Genomic DNA, 24713 nt, shown 5'->3' with positions numbered 1-24713 from the left:
TTCTACACGTACCCGACACGGGCTTGTTTGCGCACCGCAGGCACCACAGGCACCAAAGGCCACCATCAGACAACAGCGTGCCACGGTGTCTGACGCCCCAAGCTTATTTCAACTTCGAGAAAATAAAAATTAAAAAAGGAAGAAACGACCCCTTGCGCCTTTGCGCGCCACCCCCAAAAAATACAAAAACCTATTTGACTTATCTACATTACGTCGAACCTTACATATACCTCTTCTTTCATTTCAAACACCAATTTCGTCATTTGTCATTCAATCACAAAACTTCACTTATCCCCCTCCCCATTCACTCTTATCTAAAATAACTTCTCTCCTCCCTTGCCTATCCTTAAACATATCCCAGCCTATCAACTCCATTCAGTTACCCCAAAATGACATCCCGCCCTCGTCGTGCAGCCGCCCAGAGGGCAAATACGGCTATAACTGACATGGTCGATAGCGACAACCATATCAATAGTCGTACGGGCAGAACAATGTCCTCCAGGACTTCTCGCCGATCTGAGGGTAAGAGTGCCGCGGCATCTGACTTGCGCGGTCCTCCTTCCGAACCCTCAGATTCTAACCAGCATATCCATTTTACAGTTAAGCTTCCAGCAAGCAAGCTTCGCCAGGCTACTTCTAGCCGCCAGCAACCTTCAACTCCTAGAGCCGGGGATGGAAAGCGGAATCGTTCTCAGAAGAAGAGCTACGTTGTAGAATCTAGCGAAGACGACGAAGACGAGGCTGAAGACGAAGTTCAAGTTGAAGAGGATGACGACGACGATGACGATGACGACGATGAAGATGCCGAGGGAGAAGATGACGACATGGCGGATGAAGACGCCGAAGGTGAAATCGTTGTCGACGACACTATGGACATCGATGCCGAAGGAGATGACGATGACCTTGGTGAAGAAGATGCCGAGGGCGAAGACGACGACATGGATGTGGATCCCATTCCCCCTCCAGCACCTGTAATCAAAGTCTCAAAGCCTCAAGCTAAGAGCACCCCTGTCGGCAAGTCAAAGGCCCCTACTAAATCTAATTTGAAGGCTGCCGCCTCTCAAGCTAAGGACAGCGACGACGATGAGGAACTCAGTGAACTTGAAAGCGACGCCGACGAAATTCAGGATACTGTTAAAGTCGGAGGGGGCGACGAAGAAGACGCCGAAGGAGAGGATGAAGAAATCGAGGCAACTAATATCGCCGAGGACGACGAAGACGATGATAGTGACGGCGGCGCCGAAACCCCCGACCTCACACGAATGACTAAACGACAGCGTGCTCGCTTTGAAGAAAATGGAGATTCATTGATGAAGCTATCCGACGGCAAGTAACCCGTGTTCATCACTAAGGTCTAGACTAATACGATTGCAGAGGTACAAGCAAAGAAGCATTTCACGGCTGAGGAACTCTCTATGCGCCGTGCCGAGATGGCTCGCCGACGTCGTAATTTGAGTGAGAAGCGGAACGAGGAAGTCAAGGTAAGCTAGTGATGTTTTCTATAGAAAATTTTAAGAAAGTAGAAAATAAATAAAAAGGAAGAAAAGGTATATTAAGGCCATGAGAATACGTCAGCTAATCACCCGAATCACAGATGGAGACTATAAATAAGCTGCTTAAAAAGCAGGCCCCCAAGACTAACCGCAAGTCTCAACTTGCTGGAGAGCTGTCTCCTGATGCTGAATCTCGGAAACCTAATCCGGTGTTTGTCAGATGGATTAGCAGCAAAGACGGTAGCCGAGTCGGTGTTCCTGATGAGATGCTTTCTGGGCCATCCGGTAGAGTTTTCGTCCCAGGTGGCCTTGGGCGTGGGAAGATGGTAGAGGAAGTCTCGTAGGACGAAGAGGATCACGATCTTGATTCATAACCCCTGACCGATACGACTATTCTCGGGTTTCTAGTTATTTCTTCCAAATCGACGAACGTCACAAATGTTTCGTCGATAAGTCTTTTAAATTACATTAATGAGTGTATTGTAGGTATTATGGACTCGTCATATTTCTTTAGTGCTAGGGAAATTAGGGTAGCACGCTATTGTATTTGGATTGGGATTGGGATTGGAGCTTAAGCTTAAGAAGTAGCAAGAGCAGAAATTTAATAGAACGGTGCTTTGTCGGCAGTATTATGTCTCGGGTTCTAGATATCACATTTTCCCCGTATAATTACGACTACGTAGATTATCTCCATTCTTAAATCTAAGTGCCTACCTAACTTGATACAATTATTCTAGTTATAGATTGACATGTATCAATTACAAATATTGGAGAATATTAACTAAGATATTAGATTGCAGGGCTTCATGTCACCTGTTTGTTGGTGAACGCGTTCTTTCAGATAATATCAGGCGCTTAGTCTGGAATATTCAAAGTATACAGCGCTAGGCTTTACTTGAACGCGTGCCTACGCCCCTACTCGCATTTGTTTACATTGAGGAAGGTCGCCACTGGCCGACATGATAGTTCAATGTAGCGTTTTTAGTATAATACTTGTTTGTTCATAGGTATGAACGATAATTTCAACCTAGTCTTGAACCTGATACAACCTCATCAGCATTGGCCCACGTCAGCAGCGCTTATTAACCGCCATAAAGGCTGTTTCGAACAATGTATTGTTTCTTTGTATAGGTACTTGCTACGCACAGAGGCATTATACTTCCATACTAGGTCCAGGGGCATGAGGGTATTTAGTATGAGAATATGCCCTCTTGGCGATGTCGGCTGCGGAGTGAGTTGCTATGGTTTCCATGTCCGTGTCCTCCTAAAAGTGCCCACACCTGCCGTCTTTCGTGTAGTGACTTGGGTACATCTATTCCAACTGGTCTGTTCCTTCTAAGAGCATCGATAATAAAGTTATCTCTTCGTGGGGGCTCAGGTCATTCAAAGTTTATTACCTCTTGCCAACAATATATAAAGCTGATGCTTCATGCTTGACTCATTTCCTGTCAATTGTCCCCCATTATTCACCGGAAGCACAAACAGCACCAGATATCGTCACCCTCCACATCCCTCGTCATACCTACTTACCAAGTTGGCCTACCTTAAATCACAGACCCTCCGTTCGTACCTAAGCATGTGTTTATTGAATAACTCTTGGGATACTTGATTTGAACGTTGGACGTTTCAATTCTTAAGCTACCATACACCCCATCATTCAATCCCGTTTCTCGACTTTTACCAGTCCACTTCTCCCAAAACCAACCCTACACAAGATTCTCAAGTTCAATCAACTTTATCAATCATCTCAACACTTTTTATCTACCTACTAAGTTACAACCAGCCACTTTCTATCCATAACCACTTAGATTCTATCATTTTTTCTCCTTTCTACACTTACACTACCTTACAACAACCAAACCGTCACGATGCCTGGAAAGCGAGCCTTGCCTTCCGAAGAGGGAGACCGCGCTGACCGCAAACGTGCCCGTACTAAATTGACCACGGGCCTAGACAACAAGAAAACGAACCAGGCCATCAACATGGCGCTGAGCAAAGCGAAGGTCGGGAAGAAATACGCCTGGATGAACCAGGTAAGCTCGTTCCCGATCCCTCGTGGAAGCTTTATCGAGTCTAGCTGTAGCAATATGTTATCTTCAAGGTTGCGTAGTGCTAACCAGTCCCATAGGAGACACGCGCTGTTGAAAATCCCCCACCGTCTTTCTACAAGGCCGTGGAAAAAGTAGGAGAAAAAGAAGCAGAGGGCACGCCTGCCAAGAACATCACAGGCTCGAAGAAGCCGGCCCTCCCGACTCCACCCAAAGCGGACAAAGGGAAGAAGCCTGAACAACAGAAAAAGCAGAAGCCTGTTGTTCAGGAACCTGAGGAAGACCCTGCTCTGGCGGAAGCCCAAGAGCAGGAGGACCTGTTGGCCATGGTAGACTACGTCTACCAATTTGCCTATTAGGAGGCATTTCCCTTTCCCTTTTTTCGCGACACGGGACGAACAACTATAGGCTACAAAGGCTCAGGCCAGCGATGAAGAGAAGAGGTTTTGAATTCAGGAGTCATGGATTACATTTCATTATATCGGCATATCAGCGAGGACACCCATTATTTGTTTTTGATTTGTTCTTGGAGACAACATCAGATTGTCCCTTTGGTTTCCGGGAGTTTTGAGTTTCAATACTTATCACCTGTACGTGCAATTTAGGCTAGATTATCCGTTGGAAGGGTACATAGGTATCTACACAGGCGTACGTCGATGTTGACTATAAGCTTTTGGTGGCTAATACGGGAGGGAAAATGTCTGTCTCCTGCGTATTGGTGCGCATGAGTTGGTCGCCAAAGTTATGTAGTCAGTTATAGATCTTGAATATAACATGAAATTGGAACTCATCGGAAATTGGTCACCAGTGAAAATTTGAGTTGGGTGATATTTTGTTGGTGTAGTTTATTATTTGATTGCATGTCATCAAGCAGTAGCGAATTCGTAGATATCGAGATGTGCGTAGTCTCCCATCACCAGTGTTCCATCTTTATGAGAAGATCGCCGCTCCTAACAATGCGTAGGTAACTACCTAAAGTCTCTAGTGTATCCTCATTATACCAGGACCAACCGCCTTCCTCGTCTAAATTTCAATACGCACGAAAGGATACTGATGTACTGGTTGCCCATGACAGGTAGGTAGTTAAGCCTACCTAACCTAGAGGTTTAGTGTACGACAGAGTCGCTTAGATCGAGTCTCTTATTTCTCAAGTTATATACATCTACTGTGGCTAGATATTGTAAAATGCCCTGTAGCACAATGAACGGTGGCAATTGGAAAATTTTACTGGCGAAACTTCGTAATTGAAAACGTTGAGAACCGAAGCCGATAGTTTAGCTTTTGGACTTCGAGTTATACTTTAGGTAAAAATTTTTTCAATTTTTTTAAGTTTGGCGGCCTTCGTCAAGGAGGCTACTTCTATACTTAACTCAAAAAAGGGGGTGTGGTAGGGCTGGTAAAATAGGGGCTATTGTGAGATGGGGCCACCGTGCATTAAAGTTGGACAGTATACCTAACTTTAGACTTTTAACTCTGTTTGACTATGGCACGGGTAAATTTAACTTGGGTAATGTTTTTTCTTTTTTTTTTTTTTTTTTTTAACTGTAAACAACGTATGGTGGCTTACTTGCCACGCTTTGGTAGCTTCGGCTCATAGGCGCCCCGGACCAGCGTTTCCAATAAATCAAACGGTTTTTTGATTTATTTAATATTTTTACCGCACAGACAAAGACAAAAATAAGATTTTGATGTTTTGGCCAATCAAAAGTATAGATTTTCAATTTTTGAGTAGATACTAAAAAATATGAGGCTATTTAGACCCTTGTCAGGCTTACTTTTAGTATGTATCCTAGCGGTGAGCATTTGTAAGAGGTTTGCTTTGTTCATGTATACATACCTACCTATATAGTGCACCCCACAATCCCAATACCCTTTGAGGCTAGGTCTACTAATAGGTAGAGGCTATAAAGGCGCCTTTGCTGCCGAGGTAGCTAGTATGAATAGGGGCTTCAGGGGTTTCAGGGGCTGATTTCAGCCTTATTATGCTAGATGACTAAGTCAAACAAAAGTATAAACTTCGTCAAATAAACAGGCTTTCTTATTTTTTATTTAAATTTGATCAAGAAAAAAAGGGCAATTTTTTTATTTTATATGTTTTGTTGGAAACGCTGCCCTAGACTCAGACTCATTACATAAACTATCCGTGCAAAAGTCAACATATATGCATCGTGGAATTTACCACATTTACTCCGCATTTTCTATCAAGTACATACTGGGAAATATAATTATAATAGATCTTCCAATTCCCTCGAGATCATAGGATTACAGGCGATTGGGTATCGTCAACTCCGGAGTCAAAGCCCGGTATTACGTTGTTCCTTGCCCAGTTCAAATTGTTTTAATATAGCGGTCGCTAATAGCCATGCGTGGCTTAGCCGTGGACCTCTCTCTGTCGAAGTCGTGGTTCATTAGCTTGTCGCGAAGTTCCAAGCTGGGGAAGCCGTTATAGGAAACTAGGGGTTAAACCAAACTCCCTTCTCGTTCTCGATGTTATCATCATCTTTCCTGGCAAAGCGCCACCCATGGGTGCTCCCTCCTGGCTTGTGATACACAACCTTCGGGTGAGTTCCGTTTTCCCATCTGACATCCTCCGCCTTCCGCGTGTCGAAGTCTCCGTGAATCCCGACTGCCACGTATTCTGCTTTTCCATCCTTGACGAAGACGATGACGTGCTCCCACTCGTTGCGGTGACCGCCGGCATCGATAGCATAGGGGACCGCGACGTCCTTCCCGAAGTAGTAGTCGTAGATAAAGGCGCACTAGAAATAATGTGATTAGCGGTCATTGTGGTTTAAGATACCTTAGTAATTAGACATCTCTGGATGTTCATTACCCATCCATTATTACAACGCTTGTGCATACGTACGAATTTATCTACATACTCGAGGGCCCTGAATGATTATGACCCAACCCGGGGTTGATCTGGCCTTCGGGACTAATAGCTGCCGTGTTATAGCAACTGTCCTTATCAAAATCCGCAACAGGTTGCCATTTCTTGTCGTCTTCTGTCGCTCTTTCAGGGAGAGGCTTAACGATATCTCGAGGGGCTATCGGGCGTATCTCCACGATAGGCGATGCCACTACATGATGGGCATATAGGGTTAAGAATAATATCGCTACTGACTTCTTCATAGTTGCTAGCTTTACCGTCTTTCGCTCGATGGAATAATGAAGTAGTCTAGGGAGGTTACCATGTTACGTTAACGTAAGTAGCTATCTAAGGGCATAATTGCTCTTTTATATAATACTGAATCCTTAAATATTAGGTTTGGTTTATAACATGTCATTATCTAAAGTTCGATTCCGAATTTCGTATAATATAGCTCACTAGATATTGGATTTACCTTAAGTTACCACGATCTTTATTAAAATCTTAGTATTTAAAAATTTTGCCGTCATTACTAATATGGTTATTAACAATCTTTGGCGAAATTGAAAGCTTAACATAAAGCAAAGCCATGTAGAGCAATGCGAGAAAAGAGACCATTGCTAAATACTCAATGGGATATAAGATTCTGCAGTCTCTTATACCTACCACTATGGCAGTATCAACCCGTTAAACTTAGGTTAAGAATGAAGACAGAACCAGTCGATATCTCGGGCCTAACTCCAGCTTCACTCTGGCCCACGAGGGTAAGCATTCCATTAACCCGTAATTGGTATATCGGGGATACGAAGTGTGGTGAAGTTCCAAGTCTTTCCATTATCCGCACTCGACATTTCTCCGCCGATTGCTTTGTACTGCCAGGCACCACTATGTTTAAAGCTTGGATCTGCCTTGCTAAGCGTGATAGAAATATCTTCCCAGGCTACAGGCATATCATTAGGCCCTCACTCTATCTTTAAGGAGAGTATTAGGAACTCGAGGGGCTTACCGTGTGCCGGGGCAGGGGAACATGTGCCTGCTGCACATTCGATCGAGATGTAGAATATTACTCCATGCTGTCCTTGGCCTATTAAAATAATAATATTAAAATAATAATATCAGCTCCGGAACTCGAGAAGCGGCCATTTCAGCCATCGCGACGTACTTGTCGAGATGCTGGACAATAACTTATCGTCTACATAGAGATTCTGGTCCCATAAATCCGTATCAGGATTCAACTTGTCTGTCAGGCACGTCAGTTGCGATTCATGCAGGGGTTAAACTCTGAATTATACATACAATGCGTCTTAATTCGAGACCCGGGTGCGGCGCTGACTGGTGCACCGTTCTTGGCGTTCCGGGAGCCTTTGTGTGATAACATGTTAGTAATGAAGTTCAGGTGCTTAAGTTCGTAAGCTTGTCATTTTACATACCTACGAGGGTATACGCGAAGTTACACCATTTACTACCGAGGTTAGGGCAATATGGACTACAGCAAGATATTAGTTATATATCCTCAAAACATCGCCAGGCTTTTTGTTAGATTACAACATACCTGTTAAGCGCATTCTCAGTGACTCCCTGGAGGAAGTCCCTCTTATCCATCATGATGGCACTCCACAAGGCAACGTCACCTGCCATTGGGTTAGGTACATCTCCCAGAACTAGTGTAGCGCTGGCCTCCTGAATCCACGTATCACCCTTGGTATTGAGGGTGATGATGTCGAGATTCGCACGGCTCTGGTCAACGAGCGCTAGAAAGACGCCGATAGTCGTAGAGACGCCCTTCATAGCAATCGAATTGATACGGACGATTGCTTTAAATGTGTTGAACTACGCTGAAGTTGAAGATGAATTCTAAATAAAGAATCTCTGATATTTCGTAGAACCCCGAAACAGGTTATAGGTAGTCTAAATTACCGCCGGTTAAAGGGAGATGTTCCCTCTCTGTTATGGCCGCCAAAAATGGAACCCCACATTAGCCAAATTCGGGTTTCATAACAGTGTATTCTCTCCTTATTATTGAAATCTTGGGGTTATTCTTTATATATCAGGCTCGGTTTAAACCGCGGTATCCAAACCTGGCAAACCCATATTCTGTTATGGGAATGGCGACCTTATGGAGTCTAGCATGATGTACCTAAGGAATAGGGGGTAATATACTACGCAAGAAATCTAACCTAGGTAGATCAAACTAACATACGTACACGTAGTTTCTTTATCTAAGTGTTATTGACAGAAGTCAGATTTCGTTTCGAAACCGCAATGTTTCTTACATGTCTTAGAGATTACCTTAGGTAGTTATCAGGTAGTTGACTGATCATATCTTGAATAATATCTGATTAGTGTAACTTGTAACATAACAAGTAGCTTAACCTAGTGTCATGGATGATATCATATCGCGCGTAGAACTAATGTTAACTATTGTTTATCGTGATTAATATTATAATATTTGTAAATGTCATGGTTGTTGTATGGTTTAGATTTACGAAATCATGCCTTTCGGTGACGATATGCATACTAATCGCTGCCTTATATTTTTAATTATAAGACTTGCCTGTCATAGGTCATGTCTACATACGGATAACCCTCTTTGTCTACGTGTATCAGGATGAGTGTTTCTGATCCCCATTGCCCTAAGAACATGGCCCCTTACACTTGCCAACTTCTGCTATTTAACGCTGCGTATTCTTCTACATTATGCTTCGTTTTAGTTTTCCTTCAACAGGCTTCACCAACGAATTTTATTGTTGACAATTACCCATCTCCGAAGCCCATCGTTACCATCACCACCTGTTTATTATTCCGCGTAATTATTGCCAACTTCTGATAATGGACCGGCGCGATAGCCAGCCTGAACCCTCAGCGGTCCCTCGGCCAGCAGCAGGAGCAACAGCTGATTCTCTAGACATTCTTGTACCGACATCTCCTGCACTATCTACACTATCGTCAATCTACTCTCCGGGATCCACCACGGTAGCTCCCATCGAGCCTCCTTCTGCACATGGACCGAGGCAGAATCTGTGTACTGACGATCCTCAATTCCTAAATGCCCACTTTCATCCTGAAATCGTTCCTCGCACTTGGTCGGCTCCGTGTGATCCCTACCGCGAACTGCCCTCAATATTTTCTAGTCTTGAGGTGTATAAAGGAGAAAACTCGGATAACAATGGCCTGGATGCTGCCCAGAGCGCCATAGGCCATGCAATCGTGACATACAAAAAGAGTCTTCTAGACGAACTAGAGAAAGAGGGTACCATATTCGGACTTAAGGTTCAACTGCCGCCTGACGCTGGAGATTATGGGGTCGTGAGAGAGATGGTTGAATCTGAGGCTTTTGAATCTTTCGACCGACTACAAGCAGCACTAGCGGCGCACGAATTCCGTGAGTATGGCGTGCCTAGAGAGCGCCGCGTTGACTTCTTCGGACCACCTCCCCCTAGGGAAATGCGCGATACAGGTCCCTATGAAAATCTCGATTACTTCTTAACTCTCTCAATGGACCCGCGGGATATCCATCAACTTGATGCTTCCATAACTCGTCGGCAGCCTGGCTCGTACGGGAGATCTGATGAGCTAACAACCCCGTCGGGTCATCAACTAAGCCTCATCCCACCTATTCTTACTTCGGGTATTACGAGAATGAGCCACTGTTCGTCGTAAAAGACACATGTATGTAGGATCTACTAGATAATTTTTAGTTTTTCGAATCAAAATCTCTTCGCTTTCAATTTGTTGATTTATGATTTATTCTTGGTGACTGTCTTAAATTTATTTTGTATGTACGGAATAGAAAAAACATAAATCAATATTCAGCATTGAGATGAGACAAGCTTTAGCATTGAACGGGGATCCCCACATATGTGCAATACGAACGGTCATGTATTGTATGTATGTATCCGTCGTACCTGAATAACCATAGATTAAACCGAAGTGGCCACGCAAGCACAGGCCAATCTTGGCGTTATTCCCTGCACTCCAGACTCGCGGGTGGATACTAAAGTTTACATGCCCTTTTCGTCTAAGTAAGCGAGCCAATGGATGCGGGGAACTAACAGGGTCAGGTGCCGCGGGCGGTGATCGACAGAGAGCCTTTTATTTTTAGGTTAGTGGACTGGTGGGAGGAAACTGGTGGAGGAAACCGCTGAAGATCTGTGATACTTCTTGACTTTTGATTCTTAACGGTCTGACTGACTGACAAGTGCTTGACAGCAGAACCACCTCATCATGATGTCCCCCCAATAATGTAACCTTATGGAGTCATTCTGTCATTCTAATTCATTCTAATATGTTTACAGTATATATCTGTATAACGATACCTTTCGTCGATGTCGCCTACATATTATCACTTTATTATGGCTTTGCTATCTAGGTATTAACCTAGGTATTATTTCCTAAGGTTTCGCGGTAATCGTCAAAGTGGCTGGTTAGGTGGTTAGCTGATTAGGTCTTACGTACATTCCGTCGGCATATGTAACGACCTTGCCTGTTTCCCTGATTCCCTCAGCGAATCTTCACCGTGGAACCCCCCGGTCGAACTGCGTCTTAAAACCTGCAGCTAGCCTTCGATAGCGCGTTAGCTACGGTAATAATGCGTGGAATGCATGGTACCTATTGATTAATAGGCAGTTGACCAGAAAAAAAATTTAAAATAAAAAAACCTTACTTCTTCAATACTACGTATCGCCTACTACCGGCATACACGAGGTGCATTATTATACCATCACTGTTTAGTGAAACCCTAAAAGAGTTAAAAAACAGGAAGGATAGCGAGATTTTGATCGTTGGCCCACTTCAGCAGGAAATTCGAAGTGTGCATATTTGCAGATTCGGTCACACGACACGGGCAACACCACGATCCTCGGCTGACACAACAACAGCGAACCAGGACACCTTCACCAATTTGCATCACCTTTTTCCCATGCGAGTTTGTGTTCAGGTCGTCTGATGCATAAACCTAATGCATTAAGATTACGGGTTGGCTGCTTAGTCCCCGAACCTACTACCATCAAACCTTCTCATCAGCTGTAATCAGACGAGGCTTTTTTTCTTTTTTTTTTCTTTCTTTTCTTCTTCCATTCTTCCTTCAGGATGCAAGTTTCAGAAGAAAACCCGTCAGCACCGGCGGACTCCCCGTCAGTCGACGCCCATATCCTAACTAGGCCTAGTCTTGGCCCCGATCCTGATCCTGACAGTCAGCCGTCGGGTTCTATCAATAATTCTAATGCTAATAATGAATGCAATTGTAAGTCGATTTGACTTTTCTATTTTCTATTCTATACTTTCTCTCTCTCTCTCTTAATCCTGTTTAGCATGATATTACGGGAGATGGAGATTTGCCTTCCTTCGGACGACCGTCGGTAGTTCTCGAGGTGGCAATGATCGGACGTACCCTTCTACATATTCACCTTCCTAGTCCTGCCCCCGTGTCAAGTAAAGTGACTTAAGGTATATTTATTAAACACCATCCATTTATCCATTTGCCATCGCACAACCCCGAGTTCACATGTATTTTCTGCCAAGCTCTTAAGAAGCCAGTGCACACGGCGCCACGGTCACTTCATAAGAGATATGGTTGACTGATGCGGTTCTTAGCGAATGTGCCAATCTTTCATGGCACCACCAGTCATCACCTAGATTCCCACCCTGATTCCCCGCACCCCACACACGCGGAAGCGGAAGCTCAGATCGACCAGGCTATATCATCAACTGGGGCTGGCCCAGTTAGAAGACTCTCCGCATCCTCATCCAAGATGTTATTCTCAGATTTGTATAAGTCGGCGAAAGCTCCCCTCTCGAGATTACGGCATCATTCACATCCTGCCCCTGCGGCTCTGGATTATGATCCTGATCTCGTGAGTCGAGATAAAGCCAAGCAAAAAGAAGCTATTAAGCGCGTGCTCGCGGCTAAGATACGAGATGATTGGCACTTCGAATGGCCGCCTACAGCTACCAATCCAGATCCGGGGCATGCTGGAACAGAAACGGCACCTGAGGGGCATGATGAAGACATTGCCGTAGAGGACATCGATTCAGAAGACGACACTGCTTCAGTGTATAGTACCGTTTCTGAGGATCTCACTCATTTTCGCCCTAGGTCTGAGTGGCTATCGGATATGCCCGATGACGACGACGACGACGATATTCCTGTATCACCATCGGCATATCGCTTTGATACTCCAGATGCGGTTGGCACTTCGGTGAAGGTAGCAGCCCTCGCTAAGAGCGCCAAGCGGAGGAGAGCAGTGCGTTCCGAAATGGAATGGAACGACGGGCTTGCTTGCTTCAATGCTCGACGAGACGCTTGGACGGGTGCAAAGGCGGCTCGAATCCGCCCAAGGGCAACTTCCCTAGTGGTTACCTCTCCTGCCGCAAAGCGTCTTTCTTGGTGGCATATCTCGACTTCGCCATCGCCCTCGTCGCCTACGGAATCGGTAGGCGCCGGTACAACGCTCAGCCCTAGTGCGACGCGTACGTCTGGCGAGACCACCGCGGTGTCCTCATCGGATACAGAATTCAGAGAGACGAGGACTAAAGATGACCCGTCTACTTATCCAGTAGAGACTCTGGTTCCCATACCCCAACCTCTATTACCTCCTACCACTCCTATGCGTGCTTCTATCACCGCGGCTGCGTATCCTACCATTTACGATAAGATCGTAGTTCAATCTGCAACACCATCGTGTCCTATTAACCTAGGAGACGTAGTACGTTCCTGCGTTGCCGGTTGGAAACGAGATGGCGAGTGGCCCCCTCGAGGTACCGACCCTCCACCCGTCGTAGCAGTTCGTAGGAAGAAGGACAGCGGTGCGGGGGGCAGAAATAACGCATCAAAAAGCAACGCGGCTAAGAGGATGAGCTTTAGTTTTCTAGGGAGAAGACAGAGCGTAGGCGGGGACCAAAACAACCTAGCAGAAAGCACATCGTATCCAGAGAAAGAGGATGCTAGCCATGCAACGGGCAAGGCTTTTAGAAAAGGTTTACAACGCGTGTTAGGTCTTGGACATGGACACGAGAGAACGTCGAGCAACACCAGCAATCAAACGAGTATTGCTATGTGATGGACGTGGATCAATGGGAATGAATGAATACTCAAGGAGTCGGTATTGAGAAGGTTAAGGGAGGGACAAAGGAGTCTTGGACAATCGCGAGATATCCGCTGGGATTGTTAGGAGGAAGCGCGTTCTCGGCATCATGGCAATATACCCAGCATCGCTTTCGGCGTTTACTTATTTTACTTCAACACTTCGCTCTTTTGGCGAACGCATAGCACTGTTGATATTTGATATGTTCTAGAATGAAAGTAGCATGCATTCGCCGTTTTTTTCTCTTTGCCACTATAAACGTCAATCATGGACAGTAGCTATGAGAAGGTTACTGTCTTGTCTTTGAGCCAGGGAACAAAAGGTTATGCAATTAGGTAATGAGTGATAATGAATATACGTACCTAGGTAAATAGAGGACTATAATTTTAGGTAAGGCGAATTACGAATTGACCTTAACTTTAAGACTTAACTTACAAGACGCTGACATTCGGTCGGTAAGCATCACAGGGCCAACTATCTTTGTTACCAAAGCTCGAGCCTAACATAGTCTTAAGCATGCAACACATCAAACGCCGAAACCATAACCATAACCACAACTGGAAAACTTAAGCTTTCATCTCTCATTACTAGCGTAACCATGTGATGCCATCCGCGTAGACTTTTCTAATCCTACACACCACACCAAGACGAGCAGAAAAAAAAAACAGAAAAAGAAAACCAAATAAAAACTAAACATGTTCATCTCCAAAACGCCAGCTGATAGTTCCCCTTTTCCCAGCTCTTCCCCTTTCCAATCCCCGGCCTAAATTATTTCTCAAAGACGACGACCCGCCTCATCGACATGACCCGGCCGAAAAAAGGGGCTAGCTACCTACCCTATGCCTACCTAAGTAGTCCGCGCGCCCGCCTGTGAAAACCAGAAACAGAAAAAGCCGTCGAAGGAACCCTAGCGTAAAATGGAGAAATAATACAAAGTTGCCCGCGGCAAAAAAAGAACTGAAAACTCCTAGCGCGTCTTTTTGCTCTGATCCAATAACTATGATATATGCCAAGAGCAGAATCAACCAAAGCTGTCCTCGCAGCCCTACTGCAGGGCAGCCATAGACTCCTCTTTAACCCTATCGTCCTGTACGACACCGCTACGTACCAGGGCATCCCACACCTTATCGCTCTTCCTCTTTTTGAGCCCCGCAGCCGACGCATCGACCGGCAAGCCATCTAACATCTTAAGCCGACGACACCGATCTAGCACGACCATTTCGTACAGCCTTCGCCGCATCCGCGTGCCCATATCCGAGCGGCTCGAAAATTTCTCGTCTCTCGTCGTGTCCGCATCCGGTAGCGTAAACGGATCGAAGCCCTTGGCCCCTTCCGTAGGCACGAGGCTCTGGATCGGGGCGTAGAAGCCGAGTGTCGCGGGATTGTCCCGAAGGTCCAGACGCGATAGGTGTGGGAATCCAGCTAGCACGTCGGCGACTTGTGCGGGGTCTACGAGCCTGTTCCCCGTAACGAGGAGTTTCTTTAGCCGTGGGATGAAACGTAGGGGCGTGAGGTCTTCGATCGCGTTCATATTGAGGTTGAGCACCCGCAGGTTTGGCATTAACTGTCCGAGGTCCGGCGGCAGGCGTTCGAGACCGCAGTTTGCTAGCTCGAGGTACTGTAGGTTGAGGAAGTCTACGGATGGGTTGAACGACGTGAGAAAGTTGCCAGAGAGAAAGAGCTTGCGGATTTCGTAGGCAGCATTTAGCGACGATGCGTCTAAAGGCACATCGCCTTGTTGCTCACGTAGAGAAAGGCTATCAAGACGACGACATCGGGAGAAGCCCGTAATAGTGGTCAGTTGGTTCCGGTCTGCGTGTAGGAGACGCAGTGAAGAGAATGGTGCCAGGTCGAGAGCCGTAAGTTCGTTATTAGAGAGGGTTACGTATTTGAGATTGGGAACTGAGACATCCGTGCTCGGGCCAAAGGACGACAGATTGTTGTGTTGTAAGTTGATAGAAGCGAGACTCGTGAGCTGTTCGATGCCCTGGATCGAGCTGATCTGGTTGTTCTCTAAGTCGAGCTCGGTTAAGCGCTGCAGCCTTGTACCATCTAGGTTTACTTCGCTGAGAAGGTTGCCTCTAACTCGGAGGACTTGTAAGCTATCATGCATCTTAATACCATCCAGATCAGCGATCTGGTTGTTGTCGGCGCGAAGGTTTCGCAAATGGACGAGATCTCTAAAAGCATGCAGACTGCTGATCTGATTGTTCGACACATCGACATACTGCAAGTTCATCAAGTGACCCCATGCCGTCAACTCGGAAAGGTGATTATGGGTGATGCGCAAGTTGCGAACGCTTCCAGGCATGCCGTCTAAGTGCTCGATAGCGTTGTTCGATGCGTTAAGGGTGACAACATTGGTGCAAAACTCGTCCAACATGTGAAGTGTCTTCAATTGTTTGTTATTGATATCCAACTCGTGCATGGACTCCCAATCAGGCTCGAATGGTTCGACCTCCGTGATCTTCTCGACCAGGTTTTGGATGGCCTTGGACATGATCTTCTTGGTGCCATCGCCGGTGGCAAGATAGCGGTCCCCTACAACGTAGCTGACTTCTAATCCGCAGGACTGATCCGCCTGATGCATAGTGAAATCGGACAGAGGACTTAGCGAGAAAGTGCCGACATACTGCCCGATGATTGGCGTCGCGGAAGCCTGCGAAGTTTTTGCAGGAGCTGGTGTCACTACGACGCTTAAACTAGTGTTCCCCTGATGGTGATTTTCTGGATAAACACTACTATCATCTTCGCGAATACTGATCTGACGCTCTTCGGATTCTGCTCGCTCTCCGCTCGCTTCTTCGTCCTGTTCGTCAATTCGTGACACGGGCCGTGGGACAAATTCCTGCCCTTTAACCGACAAGTTCCTTGCAGAACGACTTCGTGACCTGGAGCCGGTAGTCGAACTCGTGACTGGTTTAGGTGCCTTGGAACGACCTCCACGCCTAAGTGAATTAATTGCCACATATTCAGGTAGATCGTCTAAGAGGCCCAATTCTTGAGCCGCATTGTCATCATCGGAAAGGTGAGCGACATCTTGTATGATGGAAGCAATTGGTGATGAAAACGAAATTGTCAGATTTCTTCGTCGCGACGAACTTGACCTTTGCATCCGGTCTTCGTGTATTGTTATCTCGTGTTCAATCTCCTTATCGTCTTCGACTGCTGTTTCTGCTAACGGTTGTTTCATTCCCGTGAATACCTCGTTTGTATGGCTCAAAACACTTTCGTCATTGAAGGAGTCTGGCATTACTATAGACGATTTAGTAGGAGAAGGCATTATAGAAGACTCTTCTTGTAGGGATAGGTCATTGCCATCTGGATTCTGGTTTGTAGTTGATTCGAGATGCTCCGTCTCCTTAATTGTATCGACTGAAAGATCCGGGATACTAGCGAAAGGATCCTCGCTGTCTTCGGACGGAAGAATGTTTCTACCATCCGAACTAGGACGTGGCTGTTTGACCTTATACCATACGTTCCTTTCCTTATCAAATACCATATTGCCCACCTGGTTACCGATAAGGGGTGTGACTACATCTGGTGCAATGAGTCTCTTTGAATCCGATGCGTGCGAGGAACTAGTATGGATGGAGCGCCCAGTGGAAACCCCAGAAGATCGTGTCCCATTCGTAGGGAACTCGATGGTGTTCTCACTAGGTTCGGGGAAATCCGGGTTACGCGAAATCCTGATGTTGGGAAGGTCGCTAATGCCATCTTGATCATCAGGAGGACTATCCCATCCATTTTCAGAGAGGAAGCTTTGTCTAATAGACTCGCTAAGGTTATTAGCTTCGTTAATAGCTTCTCTGATTCGGCCCATCGAATGCATTGAATTCGTTATGATTTCTCCCAAATCGCTGGCTTCCTCGTATTGCTTCAGCCGATCTGCAAGCGTTGGGTCCTCTTGATGGTTTGGCACTCTCATTAGAGGAGGCCCTTCCCGACTCGGGGGTCGCAAAAACGACTCTTGCGTGGATTCCTGCACCGAACTCTCATCCTCAGCCGTAACAGTTACGTTATGCTGTTCAGTAATCTCAGCCTCAGATTCCTCCACGCTACTAAGATCGTTCTTCGGGCGAGCCTTACTTCGGATCATAGCCATGATCTCCTCTGCAGCATCGAAAAAATCTTGGGTCTTCATAGACGTCCTTGCGGATCCATCAACAGCAAAATCTTGGATCGATGTGTCTGGTATATCATTTTGATGATCTGGGTCGAAGGTAAGGCTAGCAAGTGGCTGTCGCTCATGCGATGTTGACTGTCGTTGGCCAGGAGTTGGTGACATCGGTCGGAACATCCGGTACATTGGTAAAGGGGGTGGACTATCAGGTTGCTGTGGTTCGCTTTGACCAGAACGTTGTCTTTTCCCCTCCATAATCGATTGCATGGTTCTGTGTGAAGTTTGTACAGAGCCTACCCCTGTGTGTTGGTTTTCTAACCCGTACGCAATGTCCGACCGGTGAAGTGTTCTCCTCCTTTTTGGAGTGGGATCTTTAGATGGTGAAGTCCGCGGCCTCTTTCCATCCGAAGTGTCCCTCTGCGGCGTTGCGTGGACACCACCAAAGGGCCCAAGCGGATATGAAGAGCTCTGTGGCTTCAAAAGATTGGCAATCCTAGACATAGTGATGCTGCGTCGGGGGGAGAAGGAACTGCTATGTGGTTTATGGCGCCGGCGCTGTACGGCGAGGGATCTTCCTCCTAAAGACAAGTCCTGGGGAAATTGAAACTTCAAAAATTGACTTGGTGGGAATGAGTCGTCTGCAGGTGCCACATTCTCTTTATTTGTCAACTGTGAGTAATCAATCGAATTCTGAGTGATGTCCTCGGTGAATTCGTAACCATCTAGCTCCCCAGCTCCAAAGGTGCTAACATCCAGATTTTCGGTATAATCAAAGTTAGCCTGTGAAGCCCTTCTGGGGCCAGACTCGGTCCTAGACCCCCTATTGCCGCTAATTCTTGAGGGTGATTCTTGCATCGACAGGGCATTAGTCTCGTCTGCCATTGTGCGTGAGATGGGCTCTATCATTTGGTCCTCAAATTGGCTTATGCGTCGAAGAAGAGTCTGGTTGGTGAAGGTATCATATGGACCAAATAGCTTCAGGGGGCTACCGCTCTGGCCCGAAGACGGTTGGGATCGTTTCTCGGGACTTGGATATGGCGCAGGAGGTAAGACAGGGCTAAGAGCAAACCTGAGTGAATTTTTCCGTTCATCCGATGCAACGCGATCTATTCTAACAGTTGGGAACTGCTTCGGTGTGCTGGCCTGGAGTGACGACTCTGGGAGCATATCCGATGTATCGAGGTTTAGTGGCGGGCTGAGAGGGCGTTGGCGAAAAGATCCGTCTTCCGAGCGTCCACCTCGCTGAACATTCAAAAAACCTCCCTTTTTGATGAAATCGTCAGTCGTATCAATCTTCTGAGTATCGTCTGCAGCAGGGGCCGGTCCTTGTTCTGAGTGACCATCAGGATCAAAGTCTAATAACATTTGGTTTCTTCTGAGTTTGTCGAGGCGCTTACGTAGCTGTTCTGCCGGTAGTTCCACGGGAGCGAAGTTCACCTGTCCGTCTCCAGAGTCGTGGCGTGATAATAGAATTGGGCTTAGATCCTCATTTCTAATAACACTTTGCCCGCTAACCTTACGTGATGCATCAAAATCGTCGTTAAGACTGTAAGAGATGTTAGATTGCTCTCTGCGTTCGCTTTCACCCCCCTGGCCGCCATGATGTTCATCATGTGTTACATCATCTCCGCTCTGTTCACCAACCATCTCTTCCGTCATTCGAAATTTTATCTGCTTGCGGTGCGGACGAGGTTGCCGAACCGGAGATTCGTTAGCAAATTGTTCGAAGCTTCGTTCATCACAAGTCTGATGTCTCGAATAGGGCGGAGGACTCGAGGGTAAGGTCGACTCATTGGCGGTATCTTCTTCGTTCCCGGCGGATTCGTCCCCTGTGGATTCCTGGGCCACAGGTGGTCGAAAGATGTTTTCCAACCCTGTCCCGGCGGAACTAAAAAGGTCCTTCGACTCTCCATAATTTAATTCACCATAAACTAATCGTCTTCTCCATTCGGGAACATTGTCCTTAGATTTAGACGGGGAAGAACTCTGTGACTTGTTATGTTGAACGGTATTGTGAACGACAGACGCAGCACTAGAAGCGGACGTCGACCGACGAAGATAGCGTCTCCCTTGTGAGGCCCCGACTGCTTGCGGAAGCTTTGGAGGGGTAGATTGCGCTCCTCGGCTATTAATATCGTTTATGCTTCGTTCACTCAATATATTAAAAGCGCTACTGTCGTGCGCCGATTGTTGCGACTTCCTTCCTGTAGCATTTCCAGGGTTGAATCTCGGTATGCGACTAGCGGGTTCGTGTAAACTTCTGCGACTCGTGTTGGCCCTAGAGCTCGAAAAACTAGGTAGTTGCGCTTGCGAAGTATCGGACCTAGGCTGAGATACCCAGTCCTCGGAAAGTGAGTCGAGCCAGGCCTGGGCCATGGCGGGCGAATATGGTCAGGGTATAGACGCGACGAGTAGTGATCAGCAACACTGGCGATTGTCCATGAAATAGTTATATCAAGTTCCGGAGATGTTTTCAAGCTTTTTGATAATAGTCGTGTATCAACCTAACGTATGTTTTGTGGCTGTATAAGTGGTGTATGTGTATGTGTTGTGTTGACAATGATGTGTGTAGAAATAGGCGCGTCTGAAAATACGATTGCGATAAGAAATGTGTCGAGAGGAATTGAGTCTAATTATCGCAACATTTACCAGGGTATTTCATCAGAAGAATACCTTAATCCTAGGTCGTTATCGTACCTAAATTAGGTTCGTAAGGCGCAAAGGTTAGGTTTTTGAGATAGATAACAACATACCTACGTAATAAGTGGCGGGCGTGTTTGCAGGCGGTGTACCGGTATACATACCGTTCATACCGTCACTCTTCTCATTCCTCACCCGATTTTACCGTTTGTTGGTCAAAGCACCCGACGACAACTGGCCTTGGATTTACCGGTTTCTGTAGCAACGGTGCCCCATCTCTCCATAAGGTACATATTCAGCCCCATCTAATTATCTAATCGATCTAACCATCTCTAGCCACATCCACTAATTTCAATTAACGCGCTCAGTCGCGTCTTTCGCAATCCCTTACACTATGCAGGTCCCCCTCCTAGGGAAGCTACAAAAGTACTTAATAAAGTTACCTAAGGCACGTAAGGGAGTTGTAACATTCTTATGTTAGGTACATTTGACTAATAACCCGAATTATCAAACTTTTTAAAACTCATGCCTAAAACTAAGCCCCACCTACTTTCTATTCTCAAGCCCCCATCCGAGTTTGAGTTGGAATTGCTCTACTAATTCTGCTTGAGAATTCGAAACATGATGTTGGATTAACAACCCATTGTACCCGGTAGTGAAACGATGGATAAAGGTACCGCCGGTGTCGAACCGTGGAGGCGAGCTCGCCTCGGAACCGAACCGATTTATTGCGCCGCACCAACCCCGTCGAATCCGGACGACATTATCTGCCTAGGCTCAGACGAAGAACTCGACGATGACGAAAAGATCGCAAAGAGGCTAAGATATGAGGCACAGGCACTGCGATATTTGCACGGTAAACCAGTGCGAGTCCTATCCGCATCTCTACATGGACCCTTCGACAAAGCCTCAGGCTGGAAGAATCCTTGGCTCCCAAAACAACCCACGACAAAGAAATCCGTTCTCAAATCATCCCGATATCCGACTAAACCTATCCCATCGCTTGGTGAACACGTCCACAAAGTTTCTGGACGATTAAGGCAGCAATTTAGTATTACACCCGGCACCGACAGCTCTGCGCGTTGCCATTTACCTAGTCCTGAAAGTAACCACGGGCTACAATTATCCAGCGATATGTTGGAAACAGAAAAGCATAGTCGAATACAGGCTTGGGCAAAGGAGATATCAAGAGGTACCGTCTTAGAGAGAGATGCTTTCTGGGCACCTGACGAAGTACTGCATGAAGAAAAGGATGAATCTAGAAAGAAACGACCTGCTGGGAAAGAATGGTTAAAGAAAATATCAAAGCGGAAAAGACTGAGCAGTCCACAAAATACAAACACAGGGTCTACTCCCACGCCGTTATTACCGACGCAAGCATCGGTTCGAAGTACATCAGTGCCCATAAATACACACTATCGTGAAAGGTCGAGTTTCCCAAAGCTTAAGGTCAGCCAGAGCTTTGACCTCGCTACTCCATCGTCTACCATTAGCCCGAGTCACCGCGAAGTTAAATACGAAATAGAGGCTAAGGTTCCTCCTCAGGGTAAGATAATATCATCACGAGATGAATTATCCAATGGCATCCAACTAAATGCCAAGGACTGCAACCCAGTTTTGGATCCCGAAAGAGCGAACCATTCAAATGAGTCCCTTGAAAGTCCAATCAATCAAGAGGCTCAGGTGGGCCAAGAAGTAGAAGAGGATACAGCCTTCGAGAGTTATATAGACGAAAGCTTTCACTATCGAGCGCGGCTCCCGGTGCAGGCTTCTCCCATAACTGGACCGAATGTCTCGGCTATGAGCATCCATTCTAAGCTGACTCAGACTGGAATACCTAAGTCTCCGGGCGACGAAGATGCAGCGGCTATCGCCATTCCCGAGAATCAGTACCTTCCAAGGCAGATAACAGCGTTAGAACAGTATGTCGCCACGGAATCAATAGCTATAGCTCAAGCATCCGTGCATCTACTAGAATCGATGTGTAGCCGAGGGAAAGATGACGGCATTCAAGACTATAGGTGCCAGCCAGCACCGTCAGCACTAAATGAAGACCGGGTAACTAACAGCGATGGCGAGGGACCATACAAGTGCAACGAGACCATTGGTTGTGCAACCGTAATAGAAACTGGGCCTTCTAACAATGAAAAGGCATCTGATGAAAACCCTTATCCAGCTCAAATCGACATAGCTGGCACTTCAATTTTGGTGGAGACGGCCAACGCTCTTCACACGGAGAATAGGGCTACGGAGAACGACATTCAAGACGTGGTAACCAACAGCTCGCATGTATCGCATATAGTATTCGATATTGAAACAACGAGAAACACCAATACCCTGGAAGGCTCTGCGGCGTTCAAAACACATCCAACCGAATTCGGACTATTAGTAGATGAGGGGTCTACCTTGATCGGTGATCCAATGAATTTTAATCGGACCTCGCCAATTGAGGCCAATAGTTTGCTTACACCTAACCACGTATCTAACAACGCAGATATAAAGGCCGAAGCATATGATCCAATAAGAAATTTAGTAGGAATAACACGAGAAGTAGAATCGGATACCGAATCCGATCCAGTCATAGTACCATTGTCACAATTAGAATGGGGCATTGGCGAAGATAAACTGAAGATCGTAGTTGCCAACAATGAAGAGGCTCCTCAGAATGACACCTCAACCAAGGCCACTCTATTAGATCCTCCGGAATCTTCTACACGAGAAAGGGTCTCTGATTCTCCTTCAGGGGCGGATCTAACAATAGAACACATTAAGTTGGAGCCTATTGAAGATGAGCCCTCGCATTCTCTTTGTCCGTCCCAGACCATGTGGCAAGGTTTCCAAACAAACGGTCATGAGGTACCTGGGATTAGGCCATCACAACAGAGTCCCTGGGCTAGGGAGATCTTGGAAAAATCAGATAAGCGAGACTGGTATTCTACTACGGTTGGAGGGACGACACCCACAAACACATTCCTTGGTACAACAACATCTAGGGAACGTCAGAGTCCCTCGCCTACAACAAACATAAGCATGATGCCCCGTTCTGAATGCCCACCTATTTCGCCTACAACGGCAACTTTTGATAAAGATTCACTATTTCCACCCCCTCAATCTCCCACAGTGGCTCGTGAATCAGACAGTCGGTTCTCAGAGCATCAAGCTGATCCTCCTACTACGCCTCCTCGAATGTCTATACTTCACATACGTACCCCCGACCTCGAAAGATCGATCAAGCCATTCTCCTTATTCAATACCCCATCGCCGAAGCGCCGGCGGCGAAACTCTAAGCAATATGCATCTACCAGCCGTACCGTTGGGATTCTATTGAACGCCACACATTCAAATTCACGGAGTGGCCAGAAGTCGAAGCGGCGAGTGTCATTCGCTCCGTTGCCAAACGAAGATGACGTCGACACTCCGCCAGTATTCAACACCGTGAGAGCCGCATCACCCCCACCACAGATACTCGTCAATACTGGAGACGATGATATCGATAACCAATTCCAGGGACATTTTGATGCTATGAAGCTACGCGCCAATGATAGGAATGTCCGACTTCGACTACAGCCACGGCTACTCCCGAGCCCCTCGCAGCAAAAGCCTACAAGCCCACATGTTGGCGCGATGGCCGAGGCCTTTCGGGAGGCAGACGCATACGCAGCCTATGCACGTGAAGATTTAGTTGAAGACAAGGAGAAGGACTATACCGAGGATGTTCCTGAGAATGTTGCTGAGGATATAGTTGAGGATATGGCTGATGTAGAGCAATCACCATGGCGAAAGGAGAGCCAGGGTATAGATCACGTTGCAGACGTGATGGAGAACCTGGATGATTTTATCAATGCTTGGGACGTGAACGTCGAGCTTCAGAAGGCGAGACAAGAGTCGGGCAGAGAAAGCCTGGGCGGGGAAACCTTTTGGTGAGGACAGATATAGGTGTATGACATGGACGTATAATGGTGGCATGGGACTAAGTGTAAGGAGTCGTGTTGATACCCTTAGGCGCACGTTGCTTTCCAGCATGGCTAAGAGCTTAGTCAGTCACGATCTGACAGATAACATGGTTTGGGAGTACCTTAGGGTTGCATCTTATCGCGAGGCTTTGCTTACCTACCTTATGAGGACAATTCAATGTCCATTCATAGCATAAGATTGAGTTTATGCTTGGTATCCCCCCAAGGTTTTATTTAGCTATAAGTATTGCCAATATAAGAGACATTAATACTTGATACATTATAAGCAAGTTGGTCACGTTTAAGAGCTATTAGGTGAGGCGACTCAAGACATAGCTGCAGTGGTACCTATTATTGACATCTCATCCTGCTTTGGTAAGGACCTGGGGGGGGGGGGGGGGGGGGGGGGGGGGGGGGGGGGGGGGGTGGGGTGGTGGGGGGGGGGGGGGGGGGGGGGGGGGGGGGGGGGGGGGGGGGGGGGGTGGGGGGGGGGGGGGGGGTGGGG

General features: G+C 46.7%; 8 protein-coding genes across 8 annotated transcripts; 5 read left to right on the top strand and 3 right to left on the bottom strand.

Moving 5' to 3' along the window:
• Positions 1 to 389: 389 nt before the first annotated feature.
• On the top strand, positions 390 to 1837 carry F5Y00DRAFT_260768 (PAPA-1-like conserved region-domain-containing protein; the record flags this gene model as incomplete). Its single annotated transcript, XM_048011075.1, has 3 exons — positions 390 to 1278; positions 1375 to 1481; positions 1595 to 1837. The coding sequence occupies 3 exons, from the start codon at positions 390 to 392 to the stop codon at positions 1835 to 1837; spliced, it is 1239 nt and encodes a 412-aa protein (XP_047865965.1).
• A 1524-nt stretch (positions 1838 to 3361) lies between these two features.
• On the top strand, positions 3362 to 3900 carry F5Y00DRAFT_260767 (uncharacterized protein; the record flags this gene model as incomplete). The annotated part of the gene is made up of 2 exons (XM_048011074.1): positions 3362 to 3526; positions 3622 to 3900. 2 exons carry the CDS (start codon positions 3362 to 3364, stop codon positions 3898 to 3900), a joined length of 444 nt encoding a protein of 147 aa, XP_047865964.1.
• A 2094-nt stretch (positions 3901 to 5994) lies between these two features.
• On the bottom strand, positions 5995 to 6673 carry F5Y00DRAFT_260766 (necrosis inducing protein-domain-containing protein; the record flags this gene model as incomplete). Its single annotated transcript, XM_048011073.1, has 2 exons — positions 5995 to 6300; positions 6524 to 6673. 2 exons carry the CDS (start codon positions 6671 to 6673, stop codon positions 5995 to 5997), a joined length of 456 nt encoding a protein of 151 aa, XP_047865963.1.
• Positions 6674 to 7186: 513 nt separating this feature from the next.
• Positions 7187 to 8198, bottom strand: F5Y00DRAFT_268567 (uncharacterized protein; the record flags this gene model as incomplete). Its single annotated transcript, XM_048012281.1, has 6 exons — positions 7187 to 7350; positions 7417 to 7494; positions 7573 to 7650; positions 7707 to 7772; positions 7841 to 7896; positions 7963 to 8198. The coding sequence occupies 6 exons, from the start codon at positions 8196 to 8198 to the stop codon at positions 7187 to 7189; spliced, it is 678 nt and encodes a 225-aa protein (XP_047865962.1).
• A 1041-nt stretch (positions 8199 to 9239) lies between these two features.
• F5Y00DRAFT_260764 (uncharacterized protein) lies at positions 9240 to 10070 on the top strand (the record flags this gene model as incomplete). The annotated part of the gene is made up of 1 exon (XM_048011072.1): positions 9240 to 10070. One exon carries the CDS (start codon positions 9240 to 9242, stop codon positions 10068 to 10070), a length of 831 nt encoding a protein of 276 aa, XP_047865961.1.
• A 1758-nt stretch (positions 10071 to 11828) lies between these two features.
• Positions 11829 to 14042, top strand: F5Y00DRAFT_38519 (uncharacterized protein). Its single transcript, XM_048013589.1, has 2 exons — positions 11829 to 13882; positions 13961 to 14042. The coding sequence occupies exon 1, from the start codon at positions 11990 to 11992 to the stop codon at positions 13466 to 13468; it is 1479 nt and encodes a 492-aa protein (XP_047865960.1). The 5' UTR covers positions 11829 to 11989; the 3' UTR covers positions 13469 to 13882; positions 13961 to 14042.
• Positions 14043 to 20393, bottom strand: F5Y00DRAFT_38520 (uncharacterized protein). The gene has a single exon (XM_048013591.1). It carries the CDS (start codon positions 19989 to 19991, stop codon positions 14538 to 14540), a length of 5454 nt encoding a protein of 1817 aa, XP_047865959.1. The 5' UTR covers positions 19992 to 20393; the 3' UTR covers positions 14043 to 14537.
• Positions 20394 to 20410: 17 nt separating this feature from the next.
• On the top strand, positions 20411 to 24486 carry F5Y00DRAFT_233381 (uncharacterized protein). Its single transcript, XM_048007302.1, has 2 exons — positions 20411 to 20542; positions 20592 to 24486. Exon 2 carries the CDS (start codon positions 20919 to 20921, stop codon positions 24177 to 24179), a length of 3261 nt encoding a protein of 1086 aa, XP_047865958.1. The 5' UTR covers positions 20411 to 20542; positions 20592 to 20918; the 3' UTR covers positions 24180 to 24486.
• Positions 24487 to 24713: the final 227 nt, after the last annotated feature.

This window comes from Daldinia vernicosa (genome assembly GCF_022497035.1).
Source record: "Daldinia vernicosa strain CBS 139.73 unplaced genomic scaffold F5Y00scaffold_16, whole genome shotgun sequence".
Lineage (NCBI taxonomy): Eukaryota > Fungi > Ascomycota > Sordariomycetes > Xylariales > Hypoxylaceae > Daldinia > Daldinia vernicosa.
Note: the sequence above shows the minus strand (reverse complement) of the source record. Positions and strands in the feature narration are given on the sequence as shown.